The sequence below is a fragment of the Danio aesculapii genome, chromosome 16 (assembly GCF_903798145.1).
Source record: "Danio aesculapii chromosome 16, fDanAes4.1, whole genome shotgun sequence".
Classification (NCBI taxonomy): domain Eukaryota; kingdom Metazoa; phylum Chordata; class Actinopteri; order Cypriniformes; family Danionidae; genus Danio; species Danio aesculapii.
Genome location: NC_079450.1, coordinates 55,293,708 through 55,316,534, shown reverse-complemented (window position 1 = coordinate 55,316,534; position 22,827 = coordinate 55,293,708). Strand labels below are relative to the sequence as shown.

Genomic DNA, 22,827 nt, shown 5'->3' with positions numbered 1-22,827 from the left:
TTACTCATTTATTAATTAATTTATTTATTCATTCATTCATTCATTTGTTCATTTGTTCACTCATTTATTTACTCATTTATTAATTTATTTATTTATTCATTCATTCATTCATTTGTTCACTCATTTATTTACTCATTTATTCATTAATTAATTTATTCATTCATTCATTCATTTGTTCATTTGTTCACTCATTTATTTACTCATTTATTAATTAATTAATTTATTTATTCATTCATTCATTCATTCATTCATTTGTTCACTCATTTATTAATTAATTAATTTATTTATTCATTCATTTATTCATTCATTCATTTGTTCACTCATTTATTTACTCATTTATTAATTAATTAATCCATTCATTCATTCATTCATTTGTTCACTCATTTATTTACTCATTTATTAATTAATTAATTCATTCATTCATTCATTCATTTGTTCACTCATTTATTTACTCATTTATTCATTTATTTATTTTAGCTTTACTTTATTTAGTTTCAACTTTAAATTCGAGATCCAGATTTAGATTTTGTATATAGAATTAAATGCAATATCATGTTATCATATACAGACGGTATAGCTCAGATGTATAGCTCAGAACTAGGAGATCTCTTACCCCACAGTATGTTTGCTTAGTCAATGAACAAAGTCATTTCAAGACAAAAGGTCGAAGTCATTAAACGGTGTGTAGCGTGTGTGTGTTTTCATTCGCTTTCAGTGAGCGATCAAAATGCATTAAATGCTGCAAATGCTAGTTGCTGGAGTCAGGAGGCCGAGGATCAAAGCTGCGATGAATGAAAGCAGAGAAAAGTGTGAGAAGAGGCTGAATGCTGAGCGCTGAATGTCAGTCTTTACATGAAAGTTTAATGCCCTCAGGTTTGCCTCTGAAGTTGTCATTGTGCCGCCGCGGAAAGGAAACTGTTATTAATAGGCTGTGAGCAAACATGCTGCAGGTTTGCTCTCAGATTATGAAAAGAAAAAAGTTTAAAAAAGACGAGTTGCGATCTTACCACTGCGAATATTAGACCAAAATTCCAGTGACCAGGAATCTATTTATAGATCGCCACAGCAGAATGAACTGAATTATTTTCATATCTATAGACCATTTTAAGGGATGTAAACTATAACAACTGTCCTAACGTGTGTCCTGTTTTACATTTTTAATTTCTATAGCTTTATTTCTATTTGTGTTTTACATGCATTATAAATAGCATTGCCTTATGTTTTTTGTTGCAACTAACTAGCTTGTCTGCAGTTTGCTAAGCAAACCGAGCAAATTACAGTTTGTATTAATATTTAAAGGAGATTAAACATTTAAAATGTATCTCTGATGAAAAATGGTTACTCATATTTTGTATTATACATTACATGATATAATTTACAAAGCCTGATTATGTAAGAACTTTATGTACCAATTCCATACTGCACTAAATAAACATATACATAAATAAATAAATAAATAAATAAATAAATAAATAAATAAATAAATAAATAAATAAATAAATAAATAAATAATACATTTAAATACTTAAATATTTAATATCATATTATATCATAAGTCATGTGCATTTTTTATTAAATAAATAAATGAATAAAGTTTTAGGAAGTAAACTATTATGTGTGTAAATCATTAAATTAATATTCATTAAACTAGTATGCATTAACTATTATTAAACTATTAAAAGTAAACTATTATGTGTGCATTAAAGAAAATTGTAATAATAATAATAATAATAATAATAATTAATAATAATAATAATAATAATAATAATAATAATAATAATAATAATAATAATAGTAATAATGTAATATAATATAATATAATATAATATAATATAATATAATATAATATAATATAATATAATATAATATAATATAATATAATATAATAATAATAAGAATAATAAGAATAATAATAATAATAATATTAATAACAACAACAATAATAATAATAATAATAATAATAATAATAATAATGATAATAACAATAATAATAGTAACATTTCATCTGTCATTTTGTCATTTATAATTATAAATATTTAAATATAAATAAAATCATTCAGTTACTGTCTACTATTTTTATTTACATTTAATTTTTTATTACATTTTTGTTATTATAAAATAAATGAGAATATATATATATATATATATAAAGATAATTATCATATTAAATAATATAATATTAAAGTAAATAATAATTAGTTTTATATTTTTATCATTTGTAATTAATTATGAATATTTAAACAATTAAATATTTAAATAATTAAAATCCATTAAAATATCCTATAATAACAATAAAATAATAATAATAATAATAATAATAATAATAATAATAATAATAATAATAATAATAATAATAATATTAATAGTAATACTACTACTACTACTACTACTACTACTACTACTACTAATAATAATAATAATAATAATAATAATAATAATAATAATAATAATAATAATAATAATAACGACGACGACGACGACGACGACAATAATAATAATAATAATAATTATAATAACAACAACAACAACAACAACAACAATAATAATAATGTAAGGTTTGTTGTTTCACTTCTGTAAACTGTAATAAATTGCAAATAATTGTGATCCTGGCACAAAGTTATTATTCTTCATTAACTTCTGTAAGTTTCAACCACTGTACTTCAAGACCTTAGATTGCCATGTTACTGCAGTCGTCACTAGTTACTTTCCTCCAGATAGGCATCAAGCATTGGTAGATAAACAGCACAGTGCAGCTTCTGATATTCTCCTACAGGATTACTCATTTTGTATTCAGTGTGCATCCGTCAGCCGCTGAAATGTACTGTAGGCTTTGGAGCAGTAGTTTACTCACACGTCACAATACAATTTCATTTTTCCCTTATCTTCCAGAATGTTTTGTTTTTCTAAGCCTGTGATTAATAGCTGAATGTTTTCAGCATCACAAACTCAACCCAGTGTTCTCGGGGTTGTTGAGTTCAGGAAAAGCAGCAGCAAGATTTGCCTTCGATTTACACCATTTGACGATTATAGACTGTAAATATTAAAAAATCTGTTAATTAACAGTTAACTTACGGATGTGAATTAAATATGAGATGTCGATCTCTGCTCTGTCGACTTTTAGGGCTCTATTTTGATGATCTAGACACAAAGCGCAGGGTGCGAAAGCATTAAGGGCTTGTCTGAATCCACTTTTGCTATTTTAAGATTGGAAAAACATGGTCTGCACCCCAGCGCATGGTCTAACAGGGTTGAGCTTATTCTCTTAATGAGTTATGGGTGTGTTTTGAGCATAAACCAATCAGAGTCTCATCTCCCATTCTCTTTAAGAGTTGCATCGCGCCATGGCGCATTTGCTATTTACCTGGCGGACTTTGTAAGTGTATAAAGGATAAAGAACGAGCCTCCTCCATGTGGCCGCTTTACTTTCTCTTTTACTTTTACTCTTTAGTTTCTCTTTCTCTCTTTCGTGGATAAGGAAACGGTGGAAACTCACTCCACTGAAGACATCCATTAGCCAACATATTTAATTTCCTTTGTTAAGCAGAAAGATTTGTTTCAAAACCATTTCTAAATTCAGTTCTAATTTCCAGTAAAGGAATAAATGAACAATAATAATAAGTATAATTAGTGTGGTCAAAAAACTGAGCTATATCCAAACACACGTCGTATGCCTCATATGGTCCAAAACCTGATAGGTGGACAAATCTAAGCTTGTTTTTAATAAAACATATATAAATATGCATATAATAAATAACACTAATAATAATAGTAATTACATTATTAATAATTGCAATGTCAAAGAAGTATTAGCGTCCTTTTTCATAATATAAATGTGTGACGGAGCAATATCATTAGCGTGAAAAGAAATGAAAAATATTTGCCGTCATAATGCCCCCTAGTGTTCATTTTCATGTAGTGTTCCCCCTACAAACACCAATCAAATGTATCTTGAACAATGTTTTCACAAAAAAAAAAGAAGGCTAAAAAATGCATTTCCAGTTCTTTACCGAAGCCTCTCAACTTGATGATTGGTCTTGCACGTCCGCCATGCTTGTAGTTTGTTGACACTTTTTATTTGAATTTGTAGTTCTAATCAAATTCACGTCTAACACGCAATATATTAAGGGTTAAATTAGTGGTTACAGACAGTAGTGCAGACGGTTCTAGTAGAGCATCCAGGAGCCTTTGACACACTCTTTTCAACATAATACAGATTGGGACTAGGGTTCATCAATGCTGACCAATCTGCATCATACGATGTCTAATGTCAGACATCGTGATGGACGATGGCATATGCGGCGTTGATTTATGAATAATTAATTAATTAATAACAAATTAATTATTTGTAGCCTACCGTTTCAACTTCCTGACCCGCATGGTCTTTGTTTTACCCATAACCAAATTATAAATAAATAAAGAGAAGTTACACACAAATTACCACCTGTCAATCACTCGTTCTGCAGGACTCTGGCATGAATAAGCAGAGTGATCTGTGTCGTTATAATGGCGTCCACAAACTTGATTGGTTAAAAAAGGTGCCCGACCAACAGGAACCAACCAACAGTATCTGAAGTTTAGCTAAATTTAAGTACAAGCATGTAAGAGAAAGATTGAAGCAGTGGACTGACGCTGTGACACGTTACCTGATAGACTCAAAAGACCGAAGAGTCGTTAGATAGAGACAAGATTAATTAAACATCACGTTTAACAACTGTAGTGAGACACGATCCAGCGGTACATCCTTGGTAAACTGTCCGACGTGCACTGCTCTCTGGGGTTTAGTGCTCAAGACTGCTGGAGCTCAGACGAACACATACATTGTAGCACATGACAGTGTGTGTGTGTGTGTGTGGTCACGTGATGTGCGTTTTTAGCGGTATAGTGTGGATGGAGAGCTGTTCAGAAATGCTAGATGAAACGCCAGTGTGGATGAGGATCGTTTTCATTCTAAAATGCCATTTTAAAGCTAAGACGTAATAGTGGAAATAGGGCGGGTTCTATGAGCGGGTTGTTACTGCGACGGGGGCAGGGCGGAGGATCACGATGCCGGCTCAGCATTGTGATATCTGTCAGCCATCGGTGATGCCAATGGCATCGTCTATCGACCCAACCCTATTTGAGCCACACCATCTCTATATTCTAATATTCATTCATGCATTTTCTTTTCAGCACAGCGGAATGAACCGCCAATTCATCCAGCATGTGTTTTACGCAGCGGATGCTCTTCCGGCCGCAACCCATCATTGGGAAACACATAAACACATTCACATACACTACGGACAATTTAGCTTACCCAATTCACCTGTACTGCATGTGTTTGGACTGTGGGGGAAAGCGGAGCACCCGGAGGAAACCCACACGAACGCAGGGAGAACATGCAAACTCCACACAGAAACGCCAAATGAGCCGAGGTATATATATGCGATATATATGCTAATTGGGATGCAGCAGGAGTGTATTAATAAGCAGTTGCTATGAAAACCCTAAGGTTGACGTCAACGGATGAAGCGCCACTATAAACACGGTCAGACTTTCATTGAAGATTAACACAACAAACACCTTTGTTCCAGTGGATTAACTTGCAGGGAATAATTACTCACCTTAAGAGGAACAGTGTGAGCTAGCAACATAAACGTTGTACATTTTGATTTTAAGCATATTTTAGAAAAGGTACGAATGAACGAGAGTCTTCGAGAGTCAAAAGATTCCCGCTTTTAATGAGATGGCGAGTAATGGAAGGTGACACAGCCTTTAGGGGCTGTTTCTCTCCCATCTGCTGAATGGATTACTGCTTTAATTAGAGATTTTATTCTCTCAATCGCTCTTTTATGAGTTTAGATGCACTATTTGCTGTTCCCGAGGAGGTTGTGTGTAAATTGTCTGAAGCATGAGCATTTGCATTTATGCATTTAGCGGATGCACTGGAAATGTGTTTTTTGTGTACACTTTCCGGCCACTTTATTAGGTACACCTGTCCAACTGCTTGTTAACGCAAATTTCTAATCAGCCAATCACATGGCAGCAACTCAACGCATTTAGGCATGTAGACATGGACAAGACGATCTGCTGCAGTTCAAAGCGAGCATCAGAATGGGGAAAAAAGGGGATTTAAGTGACTTTGAACGTGGCGTAGTTGTTGGTGCAAGACGGGCTGGTCTGAGTATTTCAGAAACTGCAGATCTACTGGGATTTTCACGCACTACCATCTCTAGGGTTTACAGAGAATGGTCCGACAAAGAGGAAATATCCAGTAAGCGGCAGTTCTGTGGGCGCAAATGTCTTGTTGATGCCAGAGGTCAGAGGAGAATGGCCAGACTGGTTCCAGCTGATAGAAAGGCAACAGTAACTCAAATAAGCACTCGTTACAACCGAGGTCTGCAGAAGAGCATCTCTGAACACACAACATGTCCAACCTTGAGGCGGATGGGCTACAGCAGCAGAAGACCACACCGGGTGCCGCTCCTGTCAGCTAAAAACAGGAAACTGTGGCTACAATTCACACAGGCTCACCAAAACTGGACAATAGAGGATTGGAGAAACGTTGCCTGGTCTGATGAGTCTCCATTTCTGCTGCCACATTCGGATGCTCGGGTCAGAATTCGGCTTCAACAACATGAAAGCATGGATCCATCCTGCCTTGTATCAATGGTTCAGGCTGGTGGTGGTGGTGTAATGGTGTACTAGTAAGGTGTACCTAATAAAGTGGCCGGTGAGTACGTTTGACTGCAGTTTATGGGTAAAATGAGCACTAGGCATAATGAGCGAACAGAGCAGTTTGCAGTTTATATTAAAGAAGATTAAACATTTAAAATGTATCTCTGATGAAATTACATGATACAATTTTCAAAACCTGATTATGGAAGCATATTATGTACCAATTTCATACTGCATTAAATAAATAAATAAATAAAAATAAATAAATAAATAAATAAAAATAATAATAAAAAAAGAAAATAATAATAATAATAATAATAATAATAATAATAATAATAATTATTATTATTATTATTATTATTATTATTATTATTATTATTAATATTATTATTATTATTATTATTATTATTATTATTATTATTATTATTATTATTATTATTATTATTAATATTAAAGGGGGAGGGGCGTGCGATTTCTTTTCTTCCAGTCCAGACAGGCATAAAACAACAACAACAACAACCAAACCCATTGATTTACGGAAAAAATAAATGCTGTTTCTGCCCAACAGCAGTTATATTTTATATAATATTAATTTAGCATTATTTTACATAACATTGTCATCAGGAGAGGGCCTGCTGTCCTGGACCCCTTGATGAGGGTCTGGAATAACAAAGTGCACTCATTAGACCCCACTGTAGTGGAATCCTGCCCTCAAGATCTCCCCTTAACTCTATTGCCATCCATAATATGAGCAACATTCTCCATCGTCACTGCAAAACACGCTAATGTCTTTTAAATGTGCTTCATTTACAAATGTGCAGAATATAATATCCTTTTTACCATTTGAGAAATTCAGTAACATCCCGACGTTCAGCATTCTTGACAGGTTTGGTGACTTCCCAAACATTTATTCAGTATGAAACGGATCTCACAAAGACGTACAGTTGCTTTTTTTTATTTTTTTGATGATGACTTTTAACAAACTTTTGAAGCCACTCAAACGCTCCTGAAGTGGTTACTGCAGACGCTTCCAGACTCATATTGTTGATCAAGGGCCGTTTGTAATGCAGAAATAGCAGGTTTTCAGCAACATTAATCAAAGACCTCTGGCACTTGTGAAAATCTAATGCATCTCCTGCTAGTTTTTTCCTACTTCAAAGCTTTCAAAAGAGTTTTCAGATATTACGATCCGTCTTTTTCAGAGTTGCGTGTTGCAGTGCTACCCATCAGCCTTCGCAGCTTTCTGACCTTTCGTGATCTGCTCTTTTCTTTGCCATAAACATGCAAACACACTAAGAAGATGAGCTTTCAAGTAGACACTGGCTCTTTTTCTCAAAAAGGGAACGTTTTGCAGCTATTCTACTCATTTTGTATTAGATTAGGATGTTTAAATAGTGCATTTTAGTGAGTCTGCATGACTTTTTATGCACTTGAATATTTACTACATTTATTTATTTGCTTACCACTCTTTTGCTGCCTAAGTTTTTTTTTTTTTTTTACAAAAACTGTTCAGGTCAGAATTATTAGCCCTTCTGATAAATGTATTTATTTATTTATTTATTCATTTTTCTGTTTAGAGCAGAGAAGATTTATAGAAAAGTAATGTATTATTATTATTACTATTATTATTATTGTTGTTGTTGTTGTTATTAATTTGTTTTTTGTTTGTTAGTTCGTTAGTTATTTTGTTTGTTCGTTTATTCATTCAATTGTTCGTTCGTTCGTCCTTCCGTCCGTCTATCTGTTCCCTCGTTCTTTTGTGGGTCCATCTGTCTGTTCGTCCATCCATCCATCTGTCAGTCAGTCAGTCAGTCCAATCCTTCGCCCATTTGATTGTTTGTTTGTTCGTTCTTTCATTCAATCATGCATTATTATTATTATTATTATTATTATTATTATTATTATTATTATTATTATTATTATTATTATTAATAATAGTATTATCAGTTAAATTATTTGTTGTTAATACTAATATTGTTGTTATTATTATTATTATTATCATTATTATTATTATTATTATTATTATTATTATTTGTTAAATTATTATTATTATTATTATTATTATTATTATTATTATTTTTTTTTTATTATTTATTATTATTATTATTATTATTATTATTATTATTATTATTATTATTATTATTATTATTATTATTATTTTATTATTATTAGTATTATTTGTTAAATTATTTATTATTATTATGATTATTATTATTTGTTAAATTATCTATTATTATTATTATTATTATTATTATTATTAATATTATTAGTTAAATTATTTATTGTTAATACTAATATTGTTGTTATAATTATTGCTGTTATTATTATTGTTATTATTTGTTAAATTATTTATTATTATTATTATTATTATTATTATGCTTGATGAAAAGTGTTAAATCTTGATAAAGGCCACTATTAATGTTATTATTGTTATTATTAATTAATTAATTAGTAACTTATCCAGCATATGTTTTACACAGCGCATGCCCTTCCAGCTGCAACCTATCACTGGGAAACACCCATACACTCTCATTCGCACACATAGACTACGGACAATTTAGCTTATTCAATTCCCCTAAAGCGCATGTGTTTGGACAGTGGGGGAAACCGGAGCACCCGGAGGAAACCCACACCAACACAAAGAACATGCAAACTCCACACAGAAATGCCAACTGACCTAGCCGGGACTCGAACCAGGGACCCTCTTGCTGTGAAGCAACAGCACTACCCATGCGCCACTGTTCTGCCGGTGAGCACCGTTACGTTAATCCATTATTATTATTATTACCATTATTATTATTATTACTATTATTATTTGTAAATTATTATTATTTATTATTATTATAGACAGACTGAGATAGATAGATCGATGGAAATTTCAAAGCATTAAAACCTTAACTTTTCCAAGCCAAGGAAACCAATTCATCATCCTATGCCTCGTGTCAATCACTGATGTTGGCAGTAAGAAATCAGAGCTCTGGTTTCCGCATCAGAAATGGGCTGTGATATGTACATGTATACCATGATCATTCTGTAGCAGTGAGTGTATAGAGGGAATGTGTTATCTGCAGAGACAGATAAGCGCTTTTTTCCCGCCTCCACGCTGCTCAGCGCCCGCATATTCACAATCACAGCCCTAATGAACCAATGACAGGCCGCCTGTTCACAGCAGGGGTCCGGCACACAAACAACACTGCTCATCACGCTTCACTGCGCTAGGTGTGCTGCGGACAAAATGTTTTATGTTGTTGTTTTTTTTAACCATCATAATGCCTGTCCACACTGAGTAAAATGAACCATGGGAATGTCTAACCATTAACCACGCATGAATAGATGAATATATAAATAAACAAATAAATAATTTAGTCAATTAAATAAATAAATGAACTAACTAATTAAAACAATAATAAATAATAATAATTCATTCATTCATTTTCTTTCAGCTTAGTCCCTTTATTAATCCGAGGTCACCACAGTGGAATGAACCGCCAACTTTTCCAGCAAATGTTTTATGCAGCGGATGCCCTTCCAACTGCAACCCATCTCTGGGAAATAATAATAATAATAATAATAATAATAATAATAATAATAATAATAATAATAATATTTGGGTCGTAATAATAATTGGGTCAGCGCTTTGGGTCTGAGAAAAGCGCACTATAAATAAAATGTATCATTATAATAATAATAATAATAATAATAATAATAATAATAATAATAATAATAATAATAATAATAATAATAATTTAACAAATAATCAGATATGTATAAAGTATTAGAGACCTAGACTTAAGTAAAAGTACAAGTGCTCTATCAGTTGAAGTGCTCTTTAAGCCCCATACTTAAATGGAAGTACTAAAGTGTTCAACATTTTTTATACTTAAGTGTTGCAAGTAGTTTATTTTAAAATTTACTACTCAAATACTGAATGTGAAAGTACAAGAATTGTGTAATGTAGTTATTAAAGAAGCAGTCAAAAGACATCATGTTGCTTTGTTTATTTTAAATATCTTTTTTGGGACATGTGATTAAGCAGAATGAAAAGAATTTATACTCTATACACACACACACACACACACACACACACACACACACACACACACACACACACACACACACATACATATATATATATATATTAGTGCTGTCAATCGATTAAAAAAAATGAACTAATTAATCGCACTTTATTGCAATTAAACGACTGAAACTTTTTTGACTATTTAAATGTAAAATTAATGTAAATTCAAGACTATTTAAATTAAAAATATGATTGTTCATCTGAATTTTTGCTTAACTTGTAACACAGATTCCTACATGTCAACAACATACATGAAGAAATAATCCATCAAGATCTTCAAACGGTTGGCTTGACATCCATATTTATTACAGAAATAAAAACACAGGCATGTAAATGCCATTTGAATTTCAAAACAATCAATGCCAATGATAAAACAAAAATGATTTCCATGTTGGATTCTAAGTGGACTGCTAAAAAATTACAAAATACAGGCATTGCAAATCTGGAAATTTAAAAATTATAGTAATAAGTGTTGAATATAAACAATTGCACTCATTGAAAAGTTGTATTGCTGAGAGTTGAGAACATTAATTATAAAGTAGGAACAATTTAGTTTAGTCCTCCTTTACATTCAGCCTGTTGAGACAGTCCAGTCTGTTGACATTATTGGGGGACAATGTGGCCCTTTTCTTTTAAATGGTGTGACCTGAGAGTGAGAACAGTCTCTCACAAGCAGAATCACTGAATCAGCATATTAATTTCGGTCCCACTGGTGCTGCGACAAGGACGTAAGAAGCATCAAAGCGTCAAAAGCACGCACAGGTATGCGTTGTGTCAAACCAAAGACTACAGAATTCTAACAGGGACTTTTATCACACCATCTCTAAACATTTAATTCTAAACAACTTTGAGGGATACGGACACTGTTTGTTTGTTCTTGTTGCTAGGAAACACGCGCGCACACACACACACACACGCACACACGCTTCTTTCAAAAACATAAAAAACTGTATTATTATATTATATTATATTATATTGTATTATATTATATTATATTATATTATATTATATTATATTATATTATATTATATTAAACTATATTATATTATATTATATTATATTATATTATATTATATTATATTATATTATATTATATTATATTATATTATATTATATTATATTATATTATATTAAACTATATTATATTATATTATATTATATTATATTATATTATATTAAACTATATTATATTATATTATATTATATTATATTATATTATATTATATTATATTATATTATATTATATTATATTATATTATATTGTATTGTATTGTATTGTATTATATTATATTATATTAAACTATATTATATTATATTATATTAAACTATATTATATTATATTATATTATATTATATTATATTATATTATATTATATTATATTATATTAAACTATATTATATTATATTATATTATATTATATTATATTATATTATATTATATTATATTATATTATATTATATTAAACTATATTATATTATATTATATTATATTATATTATATTATATTATATTATATTATATTATATTATATTATATTATATTATATTAAACTATATTATATTATATTATATTATATTATATTATATTATATTATATTATATTATATTATATTATATTATATTAAACTATATTATATTAAACTATATTATATTATATTATATTATATTATATTATATTATATTATATTATATTATATTATATTATATTATATTATATTATATTAAACTATATTATATTATATTATATTATATTATATTATATTATATTATATTATATTATATTATATTATATTATATTATATTATATTAAACTATATTATATTATATTATATTATATTATATTATATTATATTATATTATATTATATTATATTGTATTGTATTGTATTGTATTGTATTATATTATATTATATTATACTATATTATATTATATTATATTAAACTATATTATATTATATTATATTATATTATATTATATTATATTATATTAAACTATATTATATTATATTATATTATATTATATTATATTATATTATATTATATTATATTATATTATATTATATTATATTATATTATATTATATTAAACTATATTATATTATATTATATTATATTATATTATATTATATTATATTATATTATATTATATTATATTATATTATATTCAACTATATTATATTAAACTATATTATATTATATTATATTATATTATATTATATTATATTATATTATATTATATTATATTATATTATATTATATTATATTAAACTATATTATATTATATTATATTATATTATATTATATTATATTATATTATATTATATTATATTATATTATATTATATTATATTATATTATATTAAACTATATTATATTATATTATATTATATTATATTATATTATATTATATTATATTATATTATATTATATTATATTATATTAAACTATATTATATTATATTATATTATATTATATTATATTATATTATATTATATTATATTATATTATATTATATTGTATTGTATTGTATTGTATTGTATTGTATTATATTATATTATATTAAACTATATTATATTATATTATATTAAACTATATTATATTATATTATATTATATTATATTATATTATATTATATTATATTGTATTGTATTGTATTGTATTGTATTGTATTGTATTGTATTATATTATATTATATTATATTATAATATTATCCATGAAGTGAGCCACACTTCCAATCGATTTCTTTTCCCTCATCTGTCCCCGTCTCTGCAGAGCTCAATAGGGTGTTGAGTCTCTATCAGACAGAAATCAGCTCTATTTCTGACACTCACAGCACAATGTCTTCTTCTCCCTCCACAGGAAGAGCCGTACGTGATGTTCAAGAAGTCGGATAAGCCGCTGTACGGGAACGATCGTTTCGAGGGTTACTGCGTCGACCTGCTGCGGGAGCTCGCTGCCATCCTGGGCTTCGGTTATGAGCTGCGTCTGGTGGAGGACGGCCGGTACGGGGCGCAGGACGAGAGCTCGGGACAGTGGAACGGCATGGTGCGAGAGCTCATGGACCATGTGAGTCTCACTGTACTGCTTTCACTGCTTTCATGGTGGAGCAGTAACACTCAAAGATAGCATATAACGATAAGTTTATATATATATATAATTTATTTATTTATTTATTTATTTTATATACAGTACAGTGGTTAACAACAGTTGAAGCCAGAAATATTAGCCCCCCTTTGAATTTTTTATTCTTTTTTAAATATTTCCCAGATGATTTTTAACAGAGCAAGGAAATTTTCACAGTATGTCTGATAATATTTTTTCTTCTGGAGAAACTCTTATTTGTTTTATTTCGGCTAAAATAAAAGAAGTTTTTAATTTTTTAAGCTCCATTTTAAGGTCAAAATTATTACCCCCTTTATGTTATATTTGTTTTGGATAGTCTCCAGAACAAACCATCATTATACAATAACTTGCCTAATTACCCTAACCTGCCTAGTTAACCTAATTAACCTACTTAAGCCTTTAAATGTCACTTTAAGCTGTATAGAAGTGTCTTGAAGAATATCTAGTCTAATATTATTTACTGTCATCATGACAAAGATAAAATAAATCAGTTATTAGAGATGAGTTATTAAAACTATTATGGTTAGAAATGTGTTGAGGAAATCTTCTCTCCGTTAAACAGAAATTGGGGGAAAAAATGAACAGGGGGCTAATAATTTAGGGGGGCTAATAATTCTGACCTCAACTGTATTTGAATGCACCCCTTTAGATTTAGATTGACATTGTCTATAGGATGCTTTACAATATTATATTTGGGCATATACATTCGATCGAGAGCTAATATAAGAAAGTAACTTGTGATAATGGTCTAAAATTAATACACATAAATGTATATTCCATAGAAAAATGTTAAATAAAAAAATCTAATAGAGGAAAACTCAAGAGAAACAGAAAAATAATACAATTTTGTTGAAATTTTGTAGTTTTTCATGAATTTAAATGTATTATCTTTCCTTTTCTAAAGATGTTCAGTGACTAAAATATTATTTTAATAAATATATCTGTTTAACAAATCTGTATTGTTCAAATTAACCAAAATATTTGAGCTATATTTACTGAGAAATAGATAAAAATACTAATTTTAAAAATAGGGTGTACTCAATTATGCTGAGCACTGTAAATAAAGTGAAAAAAGTGAAGCGCTATCAATACTTTCCAGATGCACTGTATATAAATATAATGGATCAAACTAAGTCGTATTACTTTCTTTAAATACTGACGAATTGGTAAAAAAAAAAAGTGGTTTGAGAGACAGTGGCAAAGTAAGAACATAATAAACATTTTAAACATTCAGCACTGCCCCCTCACAGCAAGAAGGTCGCTGGTTTGAATCCCGGCTGGATAAGTTGGCATTTCTATGTGGAGTTTGCATGTTCTCCCCATGTTGGCGTGGGTTTTCTCCAAGTGCTCCGGTTTCCCCCACAGTCCAAACACATGCGCTATAGGTGAACTGGGTAAGCGAAATTGTCTGTAGTGTATGAGTGTGTATGGGTGTTTCCCAGTGATGGGTTGCAGCTGGAAGAACATCCGCTGAGTAAAACATATGCTGGATGAGTTGGCGGTTTACTCCGCTGTGGTGACCCCTGATTAATAAAGGGAAGGAAAATGAATGAATGAATGAATGAATGAATGAAGTCACACCCTAATGTGCGAAAGAAGTAAAAAAAATGAACGAACAAACTTGAATAAAATAAATATTAAATAAAATAATTATATATTATATTATAAAACCCAAAACAGATCCAGTCCACTAAAATTCAGTTCAACTGCAATTACATTATAAAGAAACGGTGCTTTATAAGACATGCTTAATTCAGTCCAGGATGCTGCACAAGTTCTGACACATTTCCACCCGGCTGCAGAAGGAACTTGTCAAGATTATCCAATGAAAGGAGATGCTTTCAGTGCAGAGAGGAAACAGATATGAAAATAAGATTAACAGTGTGTGTATGTGTGTGTGTGTGTGTGTGTGTGTAGCAGATGGCACGAAGATGCTCTAAAGTAAAACTCAAGCACATACTGCCGAGAGGACACAAAGTGAAAAATCTGCCATTAGCTTTCCCCCCATAGAGCTTATTAAACACTTTCACACACACGTAGTGGAAAACACTGCCCTCCGACACTCTCATTAGACTTGACGAAGACTAAAATAGGAATAAACACACATACAAAAGAGTGTTTTCTGCACAGGCTGTGTTCAGTAGTAGTTCAATAGCAGTATCCATTGCCATTGCCGATCTCTATTGGTCATGGTCGGATTGGCTGGAGTAAAGAAGTGGGTCTGTGTGTGTTGTCGTAACATTCGCCAGCACAAGACGAGAGCAGGACAGACTGTAATTGGCCTTGACAAGCTTTCAGAGCAGTCTGGAGTTTGCGGTTTGCCAGTACATTGATGTGCTGGAGATAAAAATATCTTGTCAAAGGACTTTTAAAAAAAAAGTAGCGAGACAACATCTGCTCACTTCTGGCATTAATTTGCCCCCTCTGGGAATAATTATAGACAATCCAATAATTCTAGACAGAGGCCTTTATTTTGACTGAAATTATACCAATTCTACCAGTAAAAGTAGTGAAATTGAGCTAAATGTCAGTTTTGGGGGGCACGGCTGCTTTTAGATGGTGTCAGCGCTTTGACGGCAGGCCCTCCATCACGACTGGGAGGCAAAATTTAGCTTTCTACTTCTGCTACTGAATCTGTACTGGGCTTATATTCACAATGGTACTACAGGCAAAGCTGTAAAAGCAGTGTGTTTGGATGTGTGCTGTTACAGATGCTGTAGGAGTAATCAAAAGTACCTAAACAGAGGCGGGCACATTGATGTCATCAAAAATACGTCCAAATGCTGATCGATTTGAAGTCAAAACCTTGATGTTCAATTGACATCCACACATTGATACCAAAAAAAGCCTGTAATTGGTTTTGATTTATATTTTTGGACACCAATTTTAGACATCAATTTGCTGATCGATTTCTCGTCAAAACATTGACGTTCAGTTGACATCCACACATTGATAATAGACATTTTTTGGACACGAATGTTAGATGCCAATTTGATGTCATTTTGTCATCAAGATAGTTTACATGCATACAAAATGCGTCCAGTGTAAATTTGTGATTTGAAATTGAGCTTTCAGATGGATAAAATATATATTTTTAAATATATTGTTGTAGTAATTGTGTCGTTATTTTGATGGTCAATAGAGCATTGATCTGTGGATGTCAAATAGACAGCAAAAAAAAAACATTCAAGTGACGACAACATTGACGTTCAATTGACATCCACACATTGATGCCTTTTTGACAACCAAAATAGCCTGTAATTGATTTCTGATGTATTTTTTGGACACCAATGTTAGATGTCTATTTGATGTTGTTTTGACATGAGGGTAGTTTACATGCATACAAAATGCATCCAGTTTAATGCATACACTTATGCCTAAAATTTAGTTTTTTTGTTACAGTAATCATGTTATTATTTTGACGGTCAATAAGGTAATAATGTGTGGATGTCAAATAGACATTAGAAATATGTCCAAATGCTGATCGATTTGAAGTCAAAACATTTAATTGATATCCTCACATTGGCACAATTTGACTACCAAAATAACCTGTAATTGCTTTTTTTATTTTGGACATGCATTTTAGATGTCAATTTGATGTTTACATACACACAAAATGCATCCAGTGTAAATTTGTGATTTGGAATTGAGCTTTCAGGTGCATAAAATACATTTTTAAAATTATTATACTAACCGTGTCGTTATTTTGACAGTCAATAGGGTATTAATATGTGGATGTCAAATAGGCATCAAAAATACATCCAAATTCTGATCAATTTGAATAGGCTGTAATCGATTTGTGATGTATTTTTTTGGACACCAATGTTAGATGTCTATTTGATGTCGTTTTGACATTGAGGTAGTTTACATGCATACAAAATGCATCCAGTGTGAATTTGTGATTTGGAAATGGGCTTTTATATTAATAAAACATTTCTTATATTGTTTTACAAATTGTGTCATTATTTTGACGGTCAGTAGGGCATCAATGCGTGGATGTCAAATAGACATCAAAAATACATCTAAATGCTGATCGATTTAATGTTAAAACATTGACGTTTAATTGACATCCACACATTGATGCCCTTTTGACTCCCAAAATACCCTGTAATTGATTTTTATGTGTGTTTTTTTTTAACACCAATCTTAGATGTCAATTTGACATCATTTTGATATCAAGGAAGGCTGCATGCACACAAAATGCATCTAGTGTGAATTTATGTAAAATATTTTTTATATATATATATAAAAATATATATATATATAATCTCTTCCTCATATATTATATATAGGATATATATATAGGATATATATATATATAGGATATATATATATATATATATATATATATATATATATATATATATATATATATATATATATATATATATATATATATATATATATATATATATAGGATATATATATATATAGGATATATATATAGGACCTATATATATATATATAGGACCTATATATATATATAGGATCTATATATAGGACCTATATATATATATAGGATCTCTTCCTCCATCTTGCAAACTCTCTGCACTTGATACGAACAGTGCAACTGATACACTCTGCTCCACGCTAACATCATGTCTAGACAGACTATGCCCTCTGACATCCAGACCAACCCGAGCCAGTCCTCCTGCACCCTGGCTCTCTGATGTTCTCCGTGAGCATCGCTCAAAACTTCGGGCTGCTGAGAGAAGCTGGCGAAAAACAAAAAATCCTGAACAGCTCATAACATACCAAACTCTTCTGTCTTCTTTCTCGACTGAGGTTACTTCTGCAAAGCAGACATACTTCCGTCAGAAAGTCAACAGTGCCACCAATCCTCGCTTGCTTTTTAAAACATTTTCATCCCTCCTTCACCCTCCTCCTCCACCCGCATCCTCCACACTCACTACTGATGACTTTGCTACATTCTTTTATACCAAAACTGCAAAAATCAGTGCTCAATTTGCTGCACCTACAACAAACACGCAAGATACACCACCAACACCACACACGCTCACCTCTTTCTCCCAGCTCTCTGAGTCTGAGGTGTCCAATCTCGTGCTATCAAGCCATGCAACCACCTGTCCGCTAGATCCCATTCCCTCTCATCTCCTGCAAGCCATTTCTCCTGCAGTCATACCAACACTGACTCACATAATTAACACATCTCTTGACTCTGGTCTATTCCCTACTTCATTTAAGCAGGCTAGGGTAACCCCTCTGCTAAAGAAACCCAACCTGGATCAAACGCTACTTGAAAACTACCGACCGGTATCCCTGCTTCCATTCATGGCCAAGATTTTGGAGAAAGTAGTGTTCAATCAAGTCCTAGACTTTCTTACTCAAAACAACCTCATGGACAACAAGCAATCTGGCTTTAAGAAAGGCCACTCAACTGAGACTGCCCTGCTCTCGGTCGTGGAGGACCTCAGACTGGCTAAAGCAGACTCTAAATCATCTGTCCTCATCTTGCTGGATTTATCAGCTGCTTTTGACACTGTAAACCACCAGATCCTGCTATCTACGCTTGAGTCACTGGGCGTCACAGGCACTGTTATTCAATGGTTCAGTTCCTACCTCTCGGACAGGTCATTCAGGGTGTCGTGGAGGGGAGAGGTGTCCAACCTACAGCATCTATACACTGGGGTACCTCAGGGCTCTGTGCTTGGACCACTTCTCTTCTCTATCTACACGGCATCTTTAGGAACAGTCATCCAGAAACATGGTTTTTCCTACCACTGCTATGCTGATGACACCCAGCTATACCTCTCTTTCCACCCTGATGATCCCTCGGTTCCAGCTCGCATTTCAGCCTGCCTGTCAGACATTTCACTCTGGATGCAAGATCATCATCTCCAGCTTAACCTCATGAAAACGGAAATGCTTGAAGTCTCTGCCAACCCGACCCTTCACCATAACTTTTCAATCCAGATGGATGGAGCAACCATCACTGCATCCAAAATGGTAAAAAGCCTTGGAGTTACGATTGATGACCAACTGAACTTCTCTGACCACATTTCTAGAACTGCCCGATCTTGCAGATTCGCACTCTACAACATCAGAAAGGTCCGACCCTTCCTATCTGAACATACAGCTCAACTCATTGTTCAAGCTCTTGTCCTCTCCAAACTGGACTATTGCAACTCGCTGCTAGCCGGGCTACCAGCTAGTTCTATCAAACCTCTTCAGCTGCTTCAGAACGCAGCAGCACGAGTGGTCTTTGATGAACCCAAAAGAGCACATGTCACTCCGCTACTCACCCGTTTGCACTGGCTTCCAGTTGCTGCCCGCATCAAATTCAAAGCTCTGATGTTTGCTTACAAAGTGACCTCTAGCTGTGCTCCTTCGTATCTGCTCTCACTCCTGCAGATATATGTGCCCTCCAGAAACTTGCGTTCTGTGAATGAACGTCGCCTCGTTGTTCCATCCCAAAGAGGGAAGAAATCACTTTCCCGAACTCTCACATTCAATCTGCCCAGTTGGTGGAATGAACTCCCTAACTACATCAGAACAGCCGAGTCACTTGCTGTCTTCAAGAAACGACTAAAAACGCAACTGTTTAGTCTCCACTTTTCCTCCTAATCTGCAATTGCCTCTCTGGCTATACCACTAACTGAGCCCTCTTTCTCTCTCTCTCTCTCTCTCTCTCTCTCTCTCTCTCTCTCTCTCTCTCTATTAAAAAAAAAAAAAAAAAAAAAAAAAAAAAAAATTCTACTAATGTTTTTGCTTCTTAGACTTTTACACGCCTGAAACTTGTCTATAGCGCTTGTTCACTGCTGCTCTTATAGTTGTGTAAATTGCTTCCTTGTCCTCATTTGTAAGTCGCTTTGGATAAAAGCGTCTGCTAAATGACTAAATGTAAATGTAAATGTAAATATATATATATATATATATATATATATATTGTTATACTAATCGTGTAAATATTTTAATGGTCCATAGTGCATCAATGTGTGGATGTCAAATAGACGTCAGGGTTTTGCCTTCAAATCGGTTGTATTTTTGATGTGTTTTTTGACTTTTTTTATAATGACGTTTTGACATCAAGGTGCCCGCTGGCATTTCCGAACTGAAGCAAGTCAGGGCAAAAATACACAAGGAAGCAGATCAACAGAACTGGGAGCAGGCAAGGGCTAATTGGAAACAATAGAAACAATCAGAAACAATTATGCTTCGTGCACTGGAAGCAGAGCATTGTCTCTTAGTAGCTACGAAGACTCTAAAGAAGGGTATACCATCTTAAATGAGGGTATACCATTCCGTGGTGTGAACCTCGAACTATAACTTGAAGACGTTGCTTAAGATTTATCTTCTTACGTACAATGTTGTGAGGAGCTGTCCTTGCAGGTGGTGCCAAAATGTTTGATATGGATGGTAAAACTGCAAGGAACACGCATTATCATCAAAAAAAAAAAAAAAAAAAAAAAAAAAAAAAAAATATATATATATATATATATATATATATATATATATATATATATATATATTGCCGTCTTTTGACTTAGCGATGTACTGCTGTCACCAATTCAACTTCCAATCAAATAAGTCCCTTTATGATTTGCAGAACAACTCTTTAATATTCCTCTATTAAACGCTGGATGTATATACAACTTAAATAGCTATATGCATAGACTTAGATGTAAAAAAAAACAGTTATATGGTAGAGCTAAGAGTGGTCCAGACCAACCTTACGAAAAATTTACTTAAAGAGGGCATGCTTAACTAAGAAAGCTTCGGGAAACACATATTAACACTTAAAGGGCACCTATGGTAAAAAATCTACTTTTCAAGCTGTTTGGACAGACATATGTGCATGTATGGTGTATAGACTGTCATATTGGGGTGATATAAACACACCCAGTGCTTTTTTTTCAATTTAACAACATAAAAAATGGTGGACTAATTGGAGCGGTTTTCAGACCGAGAGCAACTTTACGTAGGAGTGCGGTCCCCCCGCCCACCAATATTGATTGACAGGCGCGTCATCATATCCTAAGTTTGTTGATTCATGTCCGCCATTTTCAGCATGAGTTGAAGCGATATCACTAAAGGAACACGCTAGCTCTATTTTTAGATGCAAGGCTCATTGGGCTCAACACAAGATCAATATTCTCCACATTATCGCTCTAATCGGAATTATTGGTTGTATCTTTAGGTAGGTTTGCAAACATGTGTACTTCTCATTGAGTCTACCCTATACTTCAGTCGTTTGCATTTCTCGCGATCCCAGAAGCTCCCTGTGATCTTAACTAGCATGCGTTTTAGAATTCTAAACATAGGTTTCTATCAGGGTACACTCAAGTCGACGGCTGGGCGCCGCGGACCGCTGCAGAAACCTATGTTTAGAATTCAAAAATGCATGGCGCGACGATTCGGGACACTTTATGTTTCTGCCGCGCCACAGAGAGTGTCTGGTGTGCCGTGTCGCGGCTTCGAGCGGCGCATCCGGTGCCTCAGTCAAAGTTAATTCAGTGTGCGTGGTTATTAGTTTCTGTGTACAAGCTCGGCACTTGAAACTAGCACACAGTTGGCTGTAAAACTGTACAAAGACACATATGATTTCGTACTCTCTGCTTGGTCTGTGTCAGAGTCGTACATGTACGACTGAATGCTGATCCTCTCCTCCCCCTTTCAATCTGCCTGTCAGACTCTGTTGCAAACACAGAGCGGGTCATGGCCCCGCCCCCTTGCTACGTTGGGTGGGAAGCCGAAACTAATCTACATGTGAAGCAACACACCCCTATATCAGCGAGCTGTGGACACGCCCCCAACATGACACTTTTTAACACATTATAATAAACAAATCTGAATTGTGTTTTAAACTGAACCTAAACTGGCACACTAAGAAGAGCCATAATAATAATATTAAATCATAAAAAAGAGGTAAACTATGTGCCCTTTAAGGTACAGCTTAATGTACAACTTAAGAATGATGTAGCCTTTAGAAGGTTTGAAGAAACGCAGGACAGACCT

At 32.4% G+C, this 22,827-nt stretch overlaps 1 protein-coding gene across 1 annotated transcript in view; it reads left to right on the top strand.

The window, feature by feature from the left end:
- The window catches only part of grik2 (glutamate receptor, ionotropic, kainate 2), a 309,147-nt gene that overhangs the window by 205,018 nt on the left and 81,302 nt on the right, over positions 1–22,827 (top strand). The window contains exon 10 of the mRNA XM_056475005.1: positions 13,588–13,794. Within this exon, the coding sequence (XP_056330980.1) occupies positions 13,588–13,794 (207 nt within the window). The remainder of the gene's footprint in view (positions 1–13,587; positions 13,795–22,827) is intronic.